Source organism: Anolis sagrei, chromosome 4 (genome assembly GCF_037176765.1).
Source record: "Anolis sagrei isolate rAnoSag1 chromosome 4, rAnoSag1.mat, whole genome shotgun sequence".
NCBI lineage: Eukaryota > Metazoa > Chordata > Lepidosauria > Squamata > Dactyloidae > Anolis > Anolis sagrei.
The window spans coordinates 536,314-557,308 of record NC_090024.1 but is presented as its reverse complement, the minus strand read 5'-3'; the positions used below and the strand labels follow the sequence as shown (position 1 = coordinate 557,308).

Below are 20,995 nucleotides of genomic sequence, written 5' to 3'. Positions count from 1 at the left end.
GGAACTCTCTGCCTTCCCCGGAGGCAGTGTGGTGGAGGCTCCTTCTTTGGAAGCTTTGAAACAGAGGCTGGATGGCCATCTCTCAGGGGTGTGATGGTCCTGCTTCTTGGCAGAATGAGGTTGGACTAGATGGCCCATCAGGTCTCTTCCCACTCTAGGATTCTATGAATGAGACCCAAAAGGGCCTTAGAGGATGCCTGACACCCCAGCCCCACCCGCCTTTCCCGCATGGGGTTTACGCCCTTCAAAATCTCACAAATTAAAAGCGTTGCAATACAACTTAAAACATACAAATCTTTAAAAAGTATTGGACATCATTAGCATTTTTGGTTAAATCCACAAAAGCATAGGAAGCTTGTAGAATCATAGCAAGATTGCATTAGCTGTCCCATGTCATCTCTTCCAACTCTATGGTTCCATAATTCTGTGACTTTGTGCTACATCTCTCTACATGGTTTCTCCCCAAGGTGAGTCCTTTGATGTTTATGCAGAGTTGAACCACGAGTGAAGCTCTGTCCACATCCCGGGCACGAATACTGCTTCTCCACAGTGCGAGTCTTTACACACGTATGTAGATCTGAACTACAAGTGAAGGGTCTTTTGATACTCCAGTCATGTGAAGAGTTTCTCCCCAGTGCGAGTCTCTGATGTGAATGCAGGTTTCCCTTCTCAGTGAAGCTCTGCCCACAATCCAGGCATGTTGTAGTTTGTAACTCCTTGGCCCAAATCCTGGGTAAAAGACCACAGGATATAAGACTAGAAGCCATAGTGTGGTTATGGAGGGACTACCAATCATCTGACCGTTCCTCCCATCTTCAAATAACACCAGAAGATAATTCAAGAGTCGGAGAGGTCATGGCAAAGCGCTCTGATTTAAAGAAATGGGGCATTACCATTAGGAGGGTAGTTGTGGACCCTCAGATACGCCCCTTATTTGCCTCTGGGGTTCCTTCTCGCCATACTCCATCAGGTCCCCGTGCATCCACAACTAGCTCACCGGTTAGGGCCCCCCCTCCTGGTTCGTATCATTTTGAGACCCCATCTGTCCCGGTCGCCCCCACTCAACCAGCTACACTCCTTCGCTCGAGAACACTTCCCTTATTCAGTCCACTCAGCTCCCTTGATGTTTCATTATCTACCTCATCATCAGAAACATCTCTACCCAACTCCCAAGGGAGATTATTCCCCAGCCCGACTTCCTCCTCTGAGAGCTGACTAGTTTCAGATCCCGGCCATGTGGGGGGGGGGGGGGGGGGGGAGGGTTCCGGAGGAAGGGGGTGCCATTCAAGTCGTGTGGGGGAGGAGAATAGTGGGTCACCGATATCCCAGGGAGAAGCGCAACAGAGTCTTTGCGACCCTGGAGAAGGTAGGTAGTGGTAGGCTCCTTGGCAGTCCCCTCGGTCTTAAGGTCCTGCTGATTAATGCCAGATCCGTTAATGGTAAGACTGCGGCCATCCAGGACTTGATCTTGGATGAGTGGGCGGATCTGGCATGCATCACCGAGACCTGGTTGGACGAGCTGGGGGGAGTAAATCTCTCTCAGCTGTGCCCACCAGGCTTTGGAGTGCATCAGCAGGCCAGACAAAGGGGGCGGGGAGGAGGGGTCGCAGTAGTCTTTCGGCAATCCATCGCCGTGATCAGATGCGCTGTTCCGCAGGCTTCTGGGTTCGAGTGTGTCCACTTGAAAGTGGGGGGCCGTGACAGTGTGGGGTTCCTGCTGGTGTACCGCCCACCCCGCGACCCAGCAGCTTCCCTGTCTGAGCTAGCGGAGGTGGTCTCCAATTCGGCTTTGGTTTCCCAGCGCCTGGTGGTGCTGGGAGATTTTAACATCCACGCTGAGACCACCCTATCTGGCGCAGCTCAGGACTTTATGGCCACCATGACGACCATAGGACTGTCACAGATAATATCTGGTCCCACTCATCAAGCTGGACATACTCTTGACCTTGTTTTCGTGGCGGACAACGAAATGATTAGAGTGGAAGATCAAAACATCCTTCCGGTGTCATGGTCTGATCATTATCTGATCACTTTTAGACTTACTGCGTCTCTTAACCTCCGCAGGGGTGGAGGACAGATTAAAATGGTCCGCCCTAGGAGACTGATGGATCCGGACGGATTCCTGAGGAATCTTGGGGTTCTTCCTGCCTTGGAGCCTGGCGATTCTATCGACGCCTTGGTAACTCTCTATAATGGGGAGATGTCCAGGGCGATAGATACGATCGCACCCGAACGCCCCATCTCGTTGCGTCGTGACAGGCCATCTCCCTGGTTCACCGGGGAGCTGGCTGTGATGAAGCATACGAGAAGGGGGCTAGAGCGCAAATGGAGGAAATCTCGGGACGTTTCTGATCGAACACGGGCTAAAGCCTCTCTTAAGGCATACTCCGTGGCTATACGGGTGGCCAGGAAATCATTCACGACCACCCGTATAGCGTCTGCAGCAAATAGATCATCGGAGCTATTTCAGGTCGTGGGGGAACTCCTCCACCCACCTGTGGTGGAGGAGGTCACTGATGACCCAGCAGCTCAGTGTCGCGATTTCGCACACCATTTTGCAGGTAAAGTCGCTCAGATACGCCTCGAGCTCGACTCCAATTCCATCGCAGTGCCAGAAGAGGTGACGGAGGCACCTGCTTGTCCATCTTTGTGGGATTCTTTTAGGCTTGTTCTTCCTGAAACCATAGAGGAGGTTCTTGGGGCTGTGAGGGCGACCACCTCACCTCTAGACCCATGCCCATCTTGGCTCATTAAATCAGCCAGGGAGGGGTTGGTTGATTGGTTTGTGTTGATTATCAATGCATCGTTGGAGCAAGGGATTTTTCCATCTAATCTGAAACAGGCTGTGGTTCGTCCACTCCTCAAAAAAGCTTCCCTTGACTCCACGGTGCTGAGTAATTACAGGCCAATCTCCAACCTCCCATTTCTGGGTAAGGTGCTGGAGCGGGTGGTCGCCTCCCAGCTCCAGAGCTTTTTAGACGATACCAACTACCTAGATCAGTCACAGTCTGGTTTCAGGCCTGGTCATGGCACCGAGACAGCCTTGGTCGCCTTGGTGGATGACCTCCGTAGAGAGCTGGACAGGGGGAGTGTGACTCTGCTGGTTCTCTTGGACATCTCAGCGGCTTTCGATGCCATTGATCATGGTATCCTTCTGGGTCGTCTCTCTGGGATGGGCCTTGGGGGCGCGGTTTTGTCGTGGCTCCGGTCCTTCCTGGAGGGACGAACCCAGATGGTGAAGCTGGGAGACGCCTGCTCTGACCCCTGGCCTTTGACCTGTGGGGTCCCGCAAGGCTCTATTTTGTCACCCATGCTTTTCAACATCTACATGAAACCGCTGGGAGAGGTCATCCGGAGTTTTGGAGTTGGGTGCCATCTTTATGCGGATGACGCACAACTCCACTACTCTTTTCCACCTAATTCCAAGGAGGCTTCTCGGGTGCTGGACGAGTGCCTGGCCGCTGTGTCGATCTGGATGAGGAAGAACAAGCTGAAGATCAATCCTGACAAGACAGAGGTCCTCCTGGTCGATCGTAAACTGGATCGGGGTATAGGGTGGCAACCTGTGTTGGACGGGGTTACACTCCCCCTGAAGCCACAGGTCCGCAGTTTGGGTGTCCTCCTGGATTCCTCGCTCACACTTGAGGCTCAGGTGTCGGCGGTATCCGGGAGGGCCTTTGCGCAACTGAGACTTGTGCGCCAACTGCGACCATACCTCGTGAAGGCAGATCTGGCCGGGGTGGTCCACGCCTTGGTCACCTCTAGAATGGATTACTGCAATGCGCTCTACGTGGGGCTGCCCCTGAAGACGGCTCGGAAACTTCAATTGGTCCAGCGGGCAGCAGCCAGGATGCTAACCGGGGCTCATTATCAAGAGAGGTCTACCCCTCTGTTTAAGGAGCTCCACTGGCTGCCATTTATTTTCCGAGCCCAATTCAAGGTGCAGGTGCTCACCTACAAAGCCCTGAACGATTTGGGACCACCCTACCTGCATGACCGCATCTCCATCTACGAACCCACACGCTCACTCCGATCATCTGGGGAGGCCCTGCTCGTGATCCCGCCCTCATCACAAGCGCGCTTGGTGGGGACACGGGACAGGGCCTTCTCTGTGGCGGCCCCCCGACTTTGGAATGCCCTTCCAAAAGATCTCCGACAGGCCCCTACATTAGCAGTTTTCAGAAGGAACCTAAAAACCTGGCTGTTCCGATGTGCCTTCTCAGATTAGGAATCCCCATCCCAAGTCCTAGAAGCACTTTAGCACAACCGATGTTACTGCACACAGCACTTTTACTCCTACGTTCCTCCTGCCATTTCAGCATTTTAACCCTGTACCCCATTGCGCCGGCCGAACCAGTTTTAATAGTGTCTTGATGTAGTTATTGTTGTTATTTTGCTTAATTGTTTTGATTTGCTTGTTTATTATTGTGTTATGTTTTATTGTATTGTGTTTGAGGCTTCGGCCTGTGTAAGCCGCATCGAGTCCTGCGGGAGATGCTAGCGGGGTACAAATAAAGTTAATAATAATAATAATAATAATAAATAATTGTACTGATTGATTTATTTGCCATACGTGTGCCCTGACCCTTCTCTGCCCCATACAGGGGACTCAAGGCGGCTTAATGGGCACATACCTTGTGCTTCAACCACAATTACCTAAACATTTACAAATGGCAACATATTAGACAGTTCAGATTTGAAGGTAAAAACATTCCATCCAAAATTCCTGGTCTGAGTCCATTCCGAGGTCAAAGTTTTCAATTCAGATATTACTGCGTTGCTCTAGTTTCCAAAAGCCTGCTCCCTGAGTCAGATTTTGACTCTTTTATTTATTTATCTATATCATTTTTGCCCCGCCCATATCAACCCAAAGGTGACTCAGGGCAGCGAACAATCAGCACAATTCGATGCCACATAGAAAATACATACATTAATAAAAATAAAACATCACATTGTTGTTGTTCATTCGTTCAGTCCTCTCCAACTCTTCATGACCTCATGGACCAGCCCACGCCAGAGCTCCCTGTCAGCCGTCACCACCCCCAGCTCCTTCAAGGTCAGTCCAGTCACTTCAAGAATGCCATCCATCCATCTTGCCCTTGGTCAGCCCCTCTTCCTTTTGCCTTCCACTTTCCCCAGCATCATTCCCTTCTCTAGGCTTTTCTGTCTCCTCATGATGTGGCCAAAGTACTTCCGCTTTGTCTCTAGTCTCCTTCCCTCCAGTGAGCAGCCGGGCTTTATTTCCTGGAGGATGGACTGGTTGGATCTTCTCGCAGTCCAAGGCACTCTCAGCACTTTCCTCCAACACCACAGCTCAAAAGCATCTCTCTTCCTTCGCTCAGCCTTCCCTAAAGTCCAGCTCTCACATCCGTAGGTGACTACAGGGAATACCATGGCTTTGACTAGGCAATGGATCTTGGTTGCCAGTGTGATGTCTCTACTCTTTACTATTTTATCGAGACTGGACCTTGCTCTCCTCCCAAGAAGGAAGCGTCTTCTGATTTCCTGACCACAGTCTGCATCTGCAGTAATCTTTGCGCCTAGAAATACAAACCCTGTCACGGCCTCCACAGTTTCTCCCTCTATTTTCCAGTTGCAATATAAACATCACATTGCAATATATCTAAAGACAATATATACTTAAGAACTGAAGCATAAAACTCAAACCCAGAGCAATGCGACTAACATAATAGGTTGAAGAAATGATACCTCAAAGGGCCTTAGAGGATGCCTTGACCCCCAGCTCCATCTGCCTTTCCAGTGGGAGGTTTCGCCCTTCCGAATCCCCTTTTCGTAAACATGCCTTTCATTAAGGAAAAGCGAAACATAAAAAGTTTACAACACAAAATGCTAAAACCATACAGTTCATTGAGGGGCTGCCACAACTACAAATACAAATCAGGAAAAGCACACGCCACTCAAACACTCCTGTACGGACACACAAAGTACACGAACCAATGAACAAACAGACCTGGGTCTAATTCTGAGAACTTCCCACCGGGCTGATTGTGTCCCTGGTCATTCTCCTCCCCTCAGATACTCACGACAGAAGTGGAGTGCGGGGGCGTTCAAGTCTAAGTACTGTTATGACATGTTTATCTGCCCAATTTATTGATTGAACTGCAGTAATTACCACTGAAATGAATAAGTTTATAAAGAAATAAAATGTATTAGTAACAATGTTTGCGATGAAACACACGGAGCAGCTACAGAGGAAACGACACAAGGATTATTTATACAAAAAGATTATATGAAACCTACCAGTATATATTATTATACGTATTCAAAATCTTATATGGAGTTGGATTAAACTCTCTCTTGCTACCTAAACTGATTTACAGTGTCACGAAAGGAGGCGTGTCTAAAACGTGACACCAACATGAAAAGTTTGGCAAGCTCTGCTTTAGAGTCTCTCTGGGATCAATGACCACAGTTCCCTCCAATGGGAAGTCTATGTCTATGTAGACGTCAACTCTCAGGGACGCTCTTTCCACGTGCCATCTCTCAGGGATACTTGGATTGTGCTTTTCCTGCATGGCGGGGGATTATCATTATATTTATCCTGCTTTTTTTCTCCATTCGGACACTCAAAGCAGCTCACAAATTAACAGTGTTGCAATACAACTTAAAATATACAGATATTAAAACTGTATTGAACATCAGTAATAACCATAAAAGCACATGAAGCTTATAAAATCAAAGCAGGATTGGATGTCCCATGTCATCTCTTCCAACTCTATGATTCTATGATTCTATGACTTTATGCTATGTCTCTAGGTGGTTTCTCCCCAGGGTGAGTTCTTTGATGTTTATGTAGAGGTGAACTACGAGTGGAGCTCTGTCCACACTCCAGGCATTTATCGGGTTGCTTCCCAGGGTGAGTGCTCTCATGTGAACGTAGTGGTCTACTCTGAGTGAAGTTCAGGCCACACTCCAAGCATTCATAAGGTTTTTCCCCCAGTGTGGGTCAAGGCATGTATAGGGTTTCTTCCCTCATGTGAGTCCTTTGATGTTTATGTAGACTCGAATTTTGAGTGAAACTCTGTCCACATTCCAGGCATTTATAGGGTTTCTGCCCAGTGTGATTCCTTTGATGTGAACGTAGATTTGAACTCTGAGCGAAGCTCTGTCCACACTCCAGGCATTTATAGGGTTTCTGCCCAGTGTGAGTCCTTTCATGTGAACGTAGACTTGAATTATGAGCAAAGCTCTGTCCACACTCCAGGCATTTATAGGGTTTCTCCCCAGTGTGAGTCCTTTCATGTGAATGTAGATATGAACGATGAGCAAAGCTTTGTCCACATTCCAGGCATATATAGGGTTTCTCCCCAGTGTGAGTCCTTTCATGTAAATGTAGATATGAACGATGAGCAAAGCTCTGTCCACACTCGAGGCATGTATAGGGTTTCTCCCCAGTGTGGGTCCTTTGATGTCTATGTAGACTAATATTACGAGTGAAAGTCTGTCCACATTCCAGGCATTTATAGTGTTTCTCCCCAGTGTGAGTCCTTTTATGTGAATGCATACTTGAATTATGAGCGAAGCTCTGTCCACACTCCAGACACTTATAGGGTTTCTCCCCAGTGTGAGTCCTTTGATGACTACGTAGACCTGAACTATCAGCAAAGCTCTGTCCACATTCCAGGCATTTATAGGGTTTCTGCCCAGTGTGAATCCTTTGATGTGAACGTAGACCTGAACTATGAGCAAAGCTCTGTCCACACTCCACGCAGGAATAGGGTTTCTCCCCAGTGTGAGTCCTTTCATGTGAATGCAGACTTGAAATCAGAGTGAAGCTCTGTCCACATTCCAGGCATTTATAGGGTTTCTTCCCAGTGTGAGTCATGTGATGTCTCTGTAGATTGGAATTACGAGTGAAAGTCTGTCCACATTCTAGGCACGTATAGGGTTTCTCTCCAGTGTGAATCCTTTGATGGTTGTGTAGATGTGCACTCTGAGCGAAGCTCTGTCCACACTCCAGGCAGGAATAGGGTTTCTCCCCAGTGTGAGTCTTTACATGTTGCTGCAGATCATGCCTCCGAGTGAAGCTCTTTCCACACTCCAGGCAGGAATAGGGTTTCTCCCCAGTGTGAGTCCTTACATGTTGCTGCAGATCATGCCTCCGAGTGAAGCTCTTTCCACATTCCAGGCAGGAATAGGGTTTCTCCCCAGTGTGAGTCCTTTGATGCCTACGTAGACTTGAACTATCAGCAAATCTCTGTCCACATTCCAGGCATTTATAGGGTTTCTCTCCAGTGTGAGTCCTTTGATGTGAACGTAGTTGTGAACGACGAGCAAAGCTCTGTCCACACTCCAGGCAGGAATAGGGTTTCTCCCCAGTGTGAGTCTTTACATGTCGCTGCAGATCAAGCCTCCGAGTGAAGCTCTTTCCACACTCCAGGCATTTAGACGCTTTCTCCTCCATGTCAAGAATGATACAGGTGTTGAATTCCAATTCAGAGACTTGACTCTTCTTTATTCCTTTGTTATCTGTAAGTGAAGTCAAGAATTCAGCAAGATCATCGCCTCGAGAGGATTTCTTCTCCCTGTGTTATCGGTTTCCTTACTGCATCCAAGAGGTCGCTCCAAAGAGTCCTCCCTTCCCTGGAGAAGAAAGAAGAGAAAGATCAAGGATGGAAGCCAGAGACCTTCTCTACCTCCAAGATTTCCCCCTTCCCCTTCATGGGTCACGTTGAGGATGGAAATACCAAGAAAGGCCGACACTGGGGCCTCACGCACATATCCAGAGACCAGCCGTGGGAATGAATGGTTCTTTAAAAAGAAGGGAATGAATTCAGAAGAGGAGAGGGGTGGAGGAAGAAAACAAAGAATGAGAGAAGGAAAAATGGGGAAATCCTAATTCTGGAGCATCATATTGATTTTATTGGGATGAACAGAAATGTGGAAAAGGAATGGGAGGCAGGAAGGCTGGGAGAAAGGAGCGGTCCTTTGCAAGACTCAAGGACACCATTAGCTGGATCATGTGTGTCCCTGAATGACCAGGAATGGGCTCAATGCTAAGAAGGGACACCAAGATGGCTGTCTTGCTGTAGTGAATCTTACCTAGTAGGCCAGAAAAGAAGCCTGGGTGACAGTACAGAAAACCTCCATTTTGCGAGTGTATGCCAGGGAAACAGCCATCTTGAAGGAGGGTGGCTAGAAGATGGGAGGAGTTTGAGGTCTCCTGAGATTGGCTAGAGCAGAGGGGAGGAGCTAAGTCTGAGGAGGGAAAAGATTTCAGCTTCTGAAGAGATGGGATTTGGGAGCTGGTGGGAGAACAAGTGTTTTTGAAACTGGGTTTTTGAGAGAGAAAGAGCAGCAACCTGATTACTTGTGGGAAATGGCACAAGGCATTAGCTCTCTAGTCTGAGTTAGTTAGCTGAAAGAACTCTAGGAAGAGCTAGCTGATAACTCAGGGGACTGCCTAGGATAGGTTAGTCAGTAACTCATTAATATTTCGCTGAAGTAGAGTGAGGCATTTTTGTAACCAGCAGCTATATCTGTTTGATTAGCTCTGTTTGTAATTAAGTGAAGAAACTCTTTTCAAGCAACCATCAAGATATTGTGCTTTAATAACAAGTTAAGTGTTTTGTATCTCTCAGTAGAAGAAGTTAGTTGTCCGTTTTTATAAATAAATCTTTTCTCTATATACCTTTCAAGAAGTCTCTATCGTTCCTCACGGATGTTGACCGTGATGAGGAATCACAAGCAAGTAACTCAAGTAGGAACAAGCACCTTGCGATCCCTTTCATGCCACAAGAAGAAGAAAGTGAGAAGAAGAAGAAGAAGAAGAAGTGAGGAAGTTTTAAGAAAGCATGTAAAGGACTGTCCTGATGATCTTATAACAGAACTGACTGACAATTTATCAAGACCTCCCTTTAAGAAAGAGAGATCAGGAAGAGTCGTGTCCTGTCTTCATGTCCTCAACATCTACTTCCCCTGGAGCTAGCAGGAGAAAGGCCATCAATAATAATCATCATCATCATCATAATCTTTATACCCCGCCACCATCTCTCCCAACGGGAACTCGGGGCGGCTTACATGAGGCCAAGCCCAAACAAGAGATTACAGCAAAATAAAACCAAAACACAAGCAACAAGCAACAACATCATAATTACATAAAAACATATGAATACATTAGCAATACAATTACATTAAACACGATCACAATGACAGTGGGCGGGCCACATGTGGAGGATAAAATGTTAAAAAACTCGAGCGAGATAAAAAGAGGAGTAAGTTATTCGCAAGAGGGAGCTCATAGGAACAGGGCTGAGGAACCAAGCTTTCCCACCAGGGGGGACGTGTACTTCAGGGACAGAAACGTTGAGGGGAGCAGTAGTGTCATGCTGTGTACCTACAGACAGGAATCAATCAAGACCAGCTAATACCACCTGGCAGGCGATTTCCCCGGGCAGGGGGCGACCGGGCTTTGGAGCTGCAGGGCCTCTCGGTGCTGGTCGGGGGGGGGGGGGGGGCAATTGCAGCGTTCGTACTTGCCTAGGGCAGATGGGAGTTCTTACTCCCACCCTGGACATATATAAATCCCATTTTCCAACTGTATGATGATGATGATGACGACAATGAGTGGGGACCCTTTTGGACTCCCTATTTATTATTTATTTATTTGCAGTATTTATATTCCGCCCTTCTCCTCACCCCGCAGGGGACTCAGGGCGGATGACAATGTACACATATATGGCAAACATGCAATGCCAATTAGACATACAACGGATATAGACAAACACAGAGGCGATTTAACTTTTTCTGGCCGCCAGGGGAGCTGTCGCTTTCATTGTCCATCTGTGATACTGATGAAGTACTTGCGCATTACCTACATCCAGAGAGCACTGTGGACTCAAACAATGACGGATCTGGACCAAACTTGGCAAGAATACTCAATATGCCCAAATATGCACAAGATGGAGTTTGGGGGAACTACCTCCGAGGATGCTTGTCATACATGCAGGCGAAACGTCAGGAGAAAATGCCGCTAGAACATGGCCATATAGCCCGAAAAAACCCACAAGAACCTAGTGATTCTAGCCATGAAAGCCTTCGACAATACAATAGACCTTGACTTTTGAGAGTTGTAGTTACTGTGATTTATAGTTCTCCTACAATCACGAAGCATTCTGAACCCCACCAAGGACAGAATTGGGCCACACATCCCACACAGAATCCGCATGACCAACAGAAAGTAGTGTGTTTTCTGGTGGTCTTGGGTGACCCTTCTGACACCCCCCTGGTGACCCCCCCCCCCAGGGTCTTCCTAGGTTGAGAAATGCTGCCTGAAGGCCACCCAGTCCAACTCCCTTCACCAGGGCAAGAAAACATAATCTGCCGGAGTCCACGGTCTCCCTTGCAGCTGTGGACAGACCCCATAGGCACAGCCACAGCAGCCCCAGCAGCCTGGCCCAGGCACGCATCCAGGAACACGACAGGCACCGCAGGGAAAGTCAGCCAGAGCCAAAAGTTGGTTTGGTTTCTTAAAAAATGTCATGCAACGGTGTGGTTTTCTCCTGAGAGGGTGAATGATGACCAGTCCTGTTTCCCTGTGGCCTGAGGCCCCTTCTTTCTCTCCCTCCCTCCCCCTGGGAATGGCCAGAGGAAGGAGCCCTGATGGGAAGGGGTTCGTGGCCAGGTCCCTCCTACTTCCGAGGAGGCCTCCCTCCCTCCCCACCTCGGAGGAGCCCATAGGCCTGCCTGCCTGCCTGTGTTCCTTGGGTCTGGGCTGAAGGGGCCTTCCCCAGGTGCCTTCCTTTAGAGTCTGAGGTTCTACGAGGGGGAAAGGTCGGGAGAGAGTGCCACCCAGCCTGAGGGATTCCGGCCAGGGAAGCCTGCCTGCCTGCCTTCCTTCATGAACACCGCTTCCCCCCCCCCCCCCATCTTTGAAGGATGGAACTCGTGAGGAGATGGTGGCACTGCTGACTGACCCTCCCTCCCTCCCTCCCAGAGGGGCTTCTCTCTGCCTGCCTGCCCTGGGCTTGGGCTGAAGGGGCCTTCCCCAGGTGCCTGCCTTCCCAGTCTCAGGTTCTATGCGGGGGAAAGGTCGGGAGAGAGTGCCACCCAGTCTGAGGGATTCCGGCCAGGGAATGTCAGCAGAGTTATAATATCAAATAAAAAATAACAATACTACAGCAGAAGCTTACTTTATTATAGCTTCCTAGTGGAAACTCAGAAATCAGACATCAGACCCTAAACAAAAACCTCCAACCAAATCCAAGACCTAAAGACTGCAGGCAGATGCAAACCATTATAACAGCAGCCATGAGATCCACCTGCACCCAATTGACCAAACCCAAACCACAAGCATTTCAGCAATTAAAGGCACAAACTCACTTACACAAACATAACCAAATACATGCAATGAACAATATAATTTTGCACATTTTACAATACTTCTAACAGGGAAGCCTGCCTGCCTTCCTTCATGGACATCGCTCCTCCCCTCCCCCCCATCTTCGAAGGATGGGACCCGTGAGGAGGTGGCGACAGTGATGACTGACCCTCCCTCCCTCCCAGAGGGGCCCCTCCCTCCCTGCCTGCCTGCCTGCCCTGGGCTTGGGGCCTTCCCCAGGTGCCTTCCTTCCCAGTCTCAGGTTCTATGCGGGGGAAAGGTCGGGAGAGAGTGCCACCCAGCCTGAGGGATTCCGGCCAGGGAAGCCTGCCTGCCTTCATGAACACAGCTCCCCCCCCCCCCAATCTTTGAAGGATGGGACCCGTGAGGAGATGGCGGCACTGCTGACTGACCCTCCCCCCCCTCCCAGAGGGGCCCCTCCCTGCCCCTTGGCTGGCCCTTGGAGGGGAGGGGACGGGACGGAGGGGGGGGGGGGAGGCCCAGCGTGGTGGTGGTGGCTGAGAGGGCCTGCTTTCCTTCCTTCTTTTGGGCTAGGCCGCGGCGCCTCCTCCTCCTCCTCGTCTTTGGCCGCCAAGCAGCTCAGCTGGACACAAGGACAAGGCCGGCGCCACACGCAGGCAGGCAGGCAGGCAGGCGAGAGGGAGGGAGGGAAGGAGGGCCTCTTTCTTTCTTTCTTTCTTCCTTTCTTTCTTTCTCCCATGGCAGGCAGGGACAGAGGACACTCCACCCCTTCAAACCCCTCCCCCCCCTCCCCCGTCTCTGCTCACCTCGGCCTCTCTCTCTCCCTCTCCTCCTCCAAAATGGCGGCGAAGTGGGCGGGGCCTGAGGGACGTCCCTCTCCCCGCTCTCCTTCCCTCTCTCTCTCGGTGGGCGGGGCCTCTGCGGAGCGGCCTGGCTTCCGATTGGCCGCCCTCCCACTGGGAGGCTGGCTGGCTGGCTGGCTGAGGGGAAGCGGCCGAAGGAGGAGGAGGAGGAGGACGCATCCGCGCAGACAGAGAGAGAGTCCGCCCGGCGGGCAGGGGGCGCTGTTGCTGCTGCTTTGGGCGGGCTCTCCTCTCCTTCTTCCTCTTCCCTCTGGGCCTGGGTCTCGCTCGCTCGCTCTCTCGCAGGGTTTCCTCCCCCCTCCCTCCCTCCCTCCCTCCAGTCCGCGCAGAGACAGAGAAAGAGCGAGTCCGCCCGGCCGGCAGGGGGCGCTGCTGCTTTGAGCGGGCTCTCCTCTTCTTCCGCTTCCTCCTCCTCGTCCCTCCTGGCCCATTCGCTCTCTCTCTCTCTCTCGTTCCCACCCTGTCTCCTGGCCTCCTTCTCGGGCGAGGAGGGAGGGGAGCAAGAGGGGGCGGGCTCTCCTCCTCCTCCTCCCCCTCCCCCCCCTCAAGGCCACGCTCTCCCTCCTGCCCCCCCTCCTCCTTCCCTCCCTCCCCCCCTCCCTCCCCCTCGGCCCCCCTTGGCCCCCGCTTTCCCCTCGGCTTCCCTTGTCCTCAGGGGCGGAGGGGGGGGGGAGCTTCTTTGGGGAAGGCCCCTGCAGGAGGAGGATGGGAAGGGGGGTGTCCCTGCCCCCCCCCCGTGTCCCCTCTGGCCAGAGCTGAATCTCGTTCCCTGATGAATGGGGCCCAGGGGGAGATGGAGCAGGCCAGGAGGGGCCCACAGGGAGGGAGGGAGGGAGGGAAGGAAGGAGGAGGCCCCGCCCGAGGAGGAAGGCCTGAGCAGACAGAGAGGGGGGGGGGGCAAGGGGAGGGAGGCTCGTCCCCAGCAGGAGACATAGGGACCCAGCTTTCCCCCCTTCTGGAGCAGCCCCTGATGGAGGGGCCCCAAGGGGACCCTGGACCCCCTTCCCTCCCCTGCTTGCCCTTGGAGGAGCCTCCCCCCTCTGGCCTCCCTCCCTCCAAGATGCTCAGGAAACTCACCTGGAGACACCTGGCTCTGCTCCTGAGAGACGGCTTCTGATGGGGGTCGCCTGTGGAACTCCCTCCCCCTCCCCCCCCATGGAATCCTATCAAGGAAAGAGACCCCCCCCCATGAAAGGCCCCTCCCCTGCTTGCCCTTGGAAGACTGACTGCTCACCCAGGAGGAGCCCCCCTCCCCTCTGCCCTCCCTCCCTCCAAGATGCTCAGGGAACTCACCTGGAGACACCTGGCTCTGCTCCTGAGAGACGGCTTCTGATGGGGGTCGCCTGTGGAACTCCCCCAGCCCCCCCCCATGGAACCCTATGAAGGAAAGGAGACCCCCCCCATGAAAGGCCCCTCCCCTGCCTGCCCTTGGAGGACTGACTGCTCACCCAGGAGGAGCCCCCCCCCCCTCTGCCCTCCCTCCCTCCCTCCCTCCAAGATGCTCAGGGAACTCACCTGGAGACACCTGGCTCTGCTCCTGAGAGGTGGCTTCTGATGGGGGTCGCCTGTGGAACTCCCCCAGCCCCCCCCCATGGAACCCTATCAAGGAAAGGAGACCCCCCCCCATGAAAGGCCCCTCCCCTGCCTGCCCTTGGAGGACTGACTGCTCACCCAGGAGGAGCCCCCCCCTCTGCCCTCCCTCCCTCCCTCCCTCCCTCCAAGATGCTCAGGAAACTCACCTGGAGACACCTGGCTCTGCTCCTGAGAGACGGCTTCTGATGGGGGTCGCCTGTGGAACTCCCCCAGCCCCCCCCCCATGGAATCCTATCAAGGAAAGGAGACCCCCCCCCATGAAAGGCCCCTCCCCTGCCTGCCCTTGGAGGACTGACTGCTCACCCAGGAGGAGCCCCCCCCCCGCCCTCCCTCCCTCCCTCCCTCCCTCCCTCCAAGATGCTCAGGGAACTCACCTGGAGACACCTGGCTCTGCTCCCGAGAGGTGGCTTCTGATGGGGGTCGCCTGTGGAACTCCCCCAGCCCCCCCCCATGGAACCCTATGAAGGAAAGGAGACCCCCCCCCCATGAAAGGCCCCTCCCCTGCCTGCCCTTGGAAGACTGACTGATCACCCAGGAGGAGCCCCCCCCCCTCTGCCCCCCCTCCCTCCCTCCAAGATGCTCAGGGAACTCACCTGGAGACACCTGGCTCTGCTCCTGAGAGGTGGCTTCTGATGGGGGTCGCCTGTGGAACTCCCCAGCCCCCCCCCATGTAATCCTATCAAGGAAAGGAGACCCCCCCCCATGAAAGGCCCCTCCCCTGCTTGCCCTTGGAGGACTGACTGATCACCCAGGAGGAGCCCCCCCCCCTCTGCCCTCCCTCCCTCCCTCCAAGATGCTCAGGAAACTCACCTGGAGACACCTGGCTCTGCTCCTGAGAGGTGGCTTCTGATGGGGGTCGCCTGTGGAACTCCCCCAGCCCCCCCCCCCATGGAATCCTATCAAGGAAAGGAGACCCCCATGAAAGGCCCCTCCCCTGCTTACCCTTGGAGGACTGACTGCTCACCCAGGAGGAGCCCCCCCCCCGCCCTCCCTCCCTCCCTCCCTCCCTCCCTCCAAGATGCTCAGGGAACTCACCTGGAGACACCTGGCTCTGCTCCCGAGAGGTGGCTTCTGATGGGGGTCGCCTGTGGAACTCCCCCAGCCCCCCCCCATGGAACCCTATGAAGGAAAGGAGACCCCCCCCCCATGAAAGGCCCCTCCCCTGCCTGCCCTTGGAAGACTGACTGATCACCCAGGAGGAGCCCCCCCCCTCTGCCCCCCCTCCCTCCCTCCAAGATGCTCAGGGAACTCACCTGGAGACACCTGGCTCTGCTCCTGAGAGGTGGCTTCTGATGGGGGTCGCCTGTGGAACTCCCCCAGCCCCCCCCCATGTAATCCTATCAAGGAAAGGAGACCCCCCCCCCATGAAAGGCCCCTCCCCTGCTTGCCCTTGGAGGACTGACTGATCACCCAGGAGGAGCCCCCCCCCTCTGCCCTCCCTCCCTCCCTCCAAGATGCTCAGGAAACTCACCTGGAGACACCTGGCTCTGCTCCTGAGAGGTGGCTTCTGATGGGGGTCGCCTGTGGAACTCCCCCAGCCCCCCCCCCCATGGAATCCTATCAAGGAAAGGAGACCCCCCCCCATGAAAGGCCCCTCCCCTGCCTGCCCTTGGAAGACTGACTGATCACCCAGGAGGAGCCCCCCCCCTCTGCCCTCCCTCCCTCCCTCCAAGATGCTCAGGGAACTCACCTGGAGACACCTGGCTCTGCTCCTGAGAGGTGGCTTCTGATGGGGGTCGCCTGTGGAACTCCCCCAGCCCCCCCCCCATGGAACCCTATCAAGGAAAGGAGACCCCCCCCCCATGAAAGGCCCCTCCCCTGCTTTCCCTTGGAAGACTGACTGATCACCCAGGAGGAGCCCCCCCCCTCTGCCCTCCCTCCCTCCCTCCAAGATGCTCAGGGAACTCACCTGGAGACACCTGGCTCTGCTCCTGAGAGGTGGCTTCTGATGGGGGTCGCCTGTGGAACTCCCCCAGCCCCCCCCCATGGAACCCTATCAAGGAAAGGAGACCCCCCCCCATGAAAGGCCCCTCCCCTGCTTTCCCTTGGAAGACTGACTGATCACCCAGGAGGAGCCCCCCCCCTCTGCCCTCCCTCCCTCCCTCCAAGATGCTCAGGAAACTCACCTGGAGACACCTGGCTCTGCTCCTGAGAGGTGGCTTCTGATGGGGGTCGCCGGTGGAACTCCCCCAGCCCCCCCCCCATGGAACCCTATGAAGGAAAGGAGACCCCCCCCATGAAAGGCCCCTCCCCTGCTTGCCCTTGGAGGACTGACTGATCACCCAGGAGGAGCCCCCCCCCCCTCTGCCCCCCCTCCCTCCCTCCAAGATGCTCAGGGAACTCACCTGGAGACACCTGGCTCTGCTCCTGAGAGGTGGCTTCTGATGGGGGTCGCCTGTGGAACTCCCCCAGCCCCCCCCCATGTAATCCTATCAAGGAAAGGAGACCCCCCCCCCATGAAAGGCCCCTCCCCTGCTTGCCCTTGGAGGACTGACTGATCACCCAGGAGGAGCCCCCCCCCTCTGCCCTCCCTCCCTCCCTCCAAGATGCTCAGGAAACTCACCTGGAGACACCTGGCTCTGCTCCTGAGAGGTGGCTTCTGATGGGGGTCGCCGGTGGAACTCCCCCAGCCCCCCCCCATGGAACCCTATCAAGGAAAGGAGACCCCCCTATGAAAGGCCCCTCCCCTGCTTGCCCTTGGAGGACTGACTGATCACCCAGGAGGACCCCCCCCCTCTGCCCTCCCTCCCTCCCTCCCTCCCTCCAAGATGCTCAGGAAACTCACCTGGAGACACCTGGCTCTGCTCCTGAGAGGTGGCTTCTGATGGGGGTCGCCTGTGGAACTCCCCCAGCCCCCCCCCCCATGGAACCCTATCAAGGAAAGGAGACCCTCCCAGGAAAGGCCCCTCCCCTGCCTGCCCTTGGAGGACTGACTGCTCACCCAGGAGGAGCCCCCCCCTCTGCCCTCCCTCCCTCCCTCCCTCCCTCTAAGATGCTCAGGGAACTCACCTGGAGACACCTGGCTCTGCTCCTGAGAGGTGGCTGATTCTGGGGACTGCCTGTGGAACTCCCTCACCCCCCCCCCCGGCAAATGGATTTATTTATTTATTTATTTCAGTTACTTCTACTCCGCCCTTCTCACCCTTGAGGGGGGACTCAGGGCGGCTTACAAAGGAAGGCACAATTTGATGCCTATGTCAAATATACATACATACAGCACTTAATCACTTAAACAAATTAAAATCATCAGTACATCACAATACACGAATACAATAGTAAACTCACCCTATGCTCAGCCCACAGAGTTCCATACATCCATTCCAAGATGCTCAGGAAACTCACCTGGAGACACCTGGCTCTGCTCCTGAGAGACGGCTTCTGATGGGGGTCGCCTGTGGAACTCCCTCCCCCTCCCCCCCCATGGAATCCTATCAAGGAAAGAGACCCCCCCCCATGAAAGGCCCCTCCCCTGCTTGCCCTTGGAAGACTGACTGCTCACCCAGGAGGAGCCCCCCTCCCCTCTGCCCTCCCTCCCTCCAAGATGCTCAGGGAACTCACCTGGAGACACCTGGCTCTGCTCCTGAGAGACGGCTTCTGATGGGGGTCGCCTGTGGAACTCCCCCAGCACCCCCCCCCATGGAACCCTATGAAGGAAAGGAGACCCCCCCATGAAAGGCCCCTCCCCTGCCTGCCCTTGGAGGACTGACTGCTCACCCAGGAGGAGCCCCCCCCTCCGCCCTCCCTCCCTCCCTCCAAGATGCTCAGGGAACTCACCTGGAGACATCTGGCTCTGCTCCTGAGAGGTGGCTTCTGATGGGGGTCGCCTGTGGAACCCCCCCCCCCAAATGGAATCCTATCAAGGAAAGGAGACCCCCCCCCATGAAAGGCCCCTCCCCTGCCTGCCCTTCGAGGACTGACTGCTCACCCAGGAGGAGCCCCCCCCTCTGCCCTCCCTCCCTCCAAGATGCTCAGGGAACTCACCTGGAGACATCTGGCTCTGCTCCTGAGAGGTGGCTTCTGATGGGGGTCGCCTGTGGAACCCCCCCCCCCAAATGGAATCCTATCAAGGAAAGGAGACCCCCAGGAAAGGCCCCTCCCCTGCTTGCCCTTGGAGGACTGACTGCTCACCTTGAATCGATGCTTGGCTGCTGTGTCGGACTGGATGAGAGCTAACAAATTGAAACTGAATCCAGACAAGACAGAGGTCCTACTGGTCAGTTGTAAGGCCGAACAGGGCATAGGGTTACAGCCTGTGTTAGACGGGGTTCCACTCTCCCTGAAGACGCAGGTTCGCAGCTTGGGAGGGATCCTGGACTCATCGCTGAGCCTGGAAGCCCAGGTCTCGGCAGTGCCCGGGAGAGCTTTCGCACAATTAAAACTTGTGCGCCAGCTGCGTCCGTACCTTGGGAAGTCAAATCTGGCCACGGTGGTCCACGCTCTTGTTACATCCTGCCTAGTCTACTGCAACGCACCTGGCTCTGCTCCTGAGAGGTGGCTTCTGATGGGGGTCGCCTGTGGAACTCCCCCAGCACCCCCCCCCATGGAACCCTATGAAGGAAAGGAGACCCCCCATGAAAGGCCCCTCCCCTGCCTGCCCTTGGAGGACTGACTGCTCACCCAGGAGGAGCCCCCCCCTCTGCCCTCCCTCCCTCCCTCCCTCCCTCCAAGATGCTCAGGGAACTCACCTGGAGACACCTGGCTCTGCTCCTGAGAGGTGGCTTCTGATGGGGGTTGCCTGTGGAACCCCCCCCCCATGGAATCCTATCAAGGAAAGGAGACCCCCAGGACAGGCCCCTCCCCTGCTTGCCCTTGGAAGACTGACTGCTCACCCAGGAGGAGCCCCCCCCCTCTGCCCTCCCTCCCTCCCTCCCTCCAAGATGCTCAGGGAACTCACCTGGAGACACCTGGCTCTGCTCCTGAGAGGTGGCTTCTGATGGGGGTTTCCTGTGGAACCCCCCCCCCCCATGGAATCCTATCAAGGAAAGGAGACCCCCATGAAAGGCCCCTCCCCTGCTTGCCCTTGGAGGACTGACTGCTCACCCAGGAGGAGCCCCCCCCCCTCTGCCCTCCCTCCCTCCCTCCCTCCCTCCCTCCCTCCCTCCAAGATGCTCAGGGAACTCACCTGGAGACACCTGGCTCTGCTCCTGAGAGGTGGCTTCTGATGGGGGTTTCCTGTGGAACCCCCCCCCCCCATGGAATCCTATCAAGGAAAGGAGACCCCCATGAAAGGCCCCTCCCCTGCTTGCCCTTGGAGGACTGACTGCTCACCCAGGAGGAGCCCCCCCCCCCTCTGCCCTCCCTCCCTCCCTCCCTCCCTCCCTCCCTCCCTCCAAGATGCTCAGGGAACTCACCTGGAGACATCTGGCTCTGCTCCTGAGAGGTGGCTTCTGATGGGGGTCGCCTGTGGAACCCCCCCCCCCCATGGAATCCTATCAAGGAAAGGAGACCCCCATGAAAGGCCCCTCCCCTGCCTGCCCTTGGAAGACTGACTGCTCACCCAGGAGGAGCCCCCCCCCTCTGCCCTCCCTCCCTCCAAGATGCTCAGGGAACTCACCTGGAGACACCTGGCTCTGCTCCTGAGAGGTGACTTCTGATGGGGGTCGCCTGTGGAACTCCCCCAGCCCCCCCCCCCCATGGAACCCTATGAAGGAAAGGAGACTCCCCCATGAAAGGCCCCTCCCCTGCCTGCCCTTGGAGGACTGACTGCTCACCCAGGAGGAGCCCCCCCCCTCTGCCCTCCCTCCCTCCCTCCCTGATGCTCAGGGAACTCACCTGGAGACACCTGGCTCTGCTCCTGAGAGGTGGCTTCTGATGGGGGTCGCCTGTGGAACTCCCCCAGCCCCCCCCCCCCATGGAACCCTATGAAGGAAAGGAGACCCCCCCATGAAAGGCTCCTCCCCTACATGCCCTTGGAGGACTGACTGCTCACCCAGGAGGAGCCCCCCCCCTGCCCTCCCTCCCTCCCTCCAAGATGCTCAGGGAACTCACCTGGAGACACCTGGCTCTGCTCCTGAGAGGTGGCTTCTGATGGGGGTCGCCTGTGGAACTCCCCCAGCCCCCCCCCCCATGGAACCCTATGAAGGAAAGGAGACTCCCCCATGAAAGGCCCCTCCCCTGCCTGCCCTTGGAGGACTGACTGCTCACCCAGGAGGAGCCCCCCCCCCTCTGCCCTCCCTCCCTCCCTCCAAGATGCTCAGGGAACTCACCTGGAGACACC

General features: G+C 55.0%; 1 protein-coding gene across 1 annotated transcript in view; it reads right to left on the bottom strand.

The window, feature by feature from the left end:
• Positions 1–5,430: 5,430 nt before the first annotated feature.
• LOC137096774 (zinc finger protein 850-like) overlaps positions 5,431–20,995 on the bottom strand; it is a 40,313-nt gene continuing 24,748 nt past the window's right edge. Inside the window, exons 3-4 of the mRNA XM_067466993.1 lie at positions 13,129–13,302; positions 5,431–8,546 (exon numbers count right to left, since the gene is read on the bottom strand). Of these exons, the coding sequence (XP_067323094.1) occupies positions 6,968–8,546; positions 13,129–13,302 (1,753 nt within the window). The 3' untranslated portion in view covers positions 5,431–6,967. The remainder of the gene's footprint in view (positions 8,547–13,128; positions 13,303–20,995) is intronic.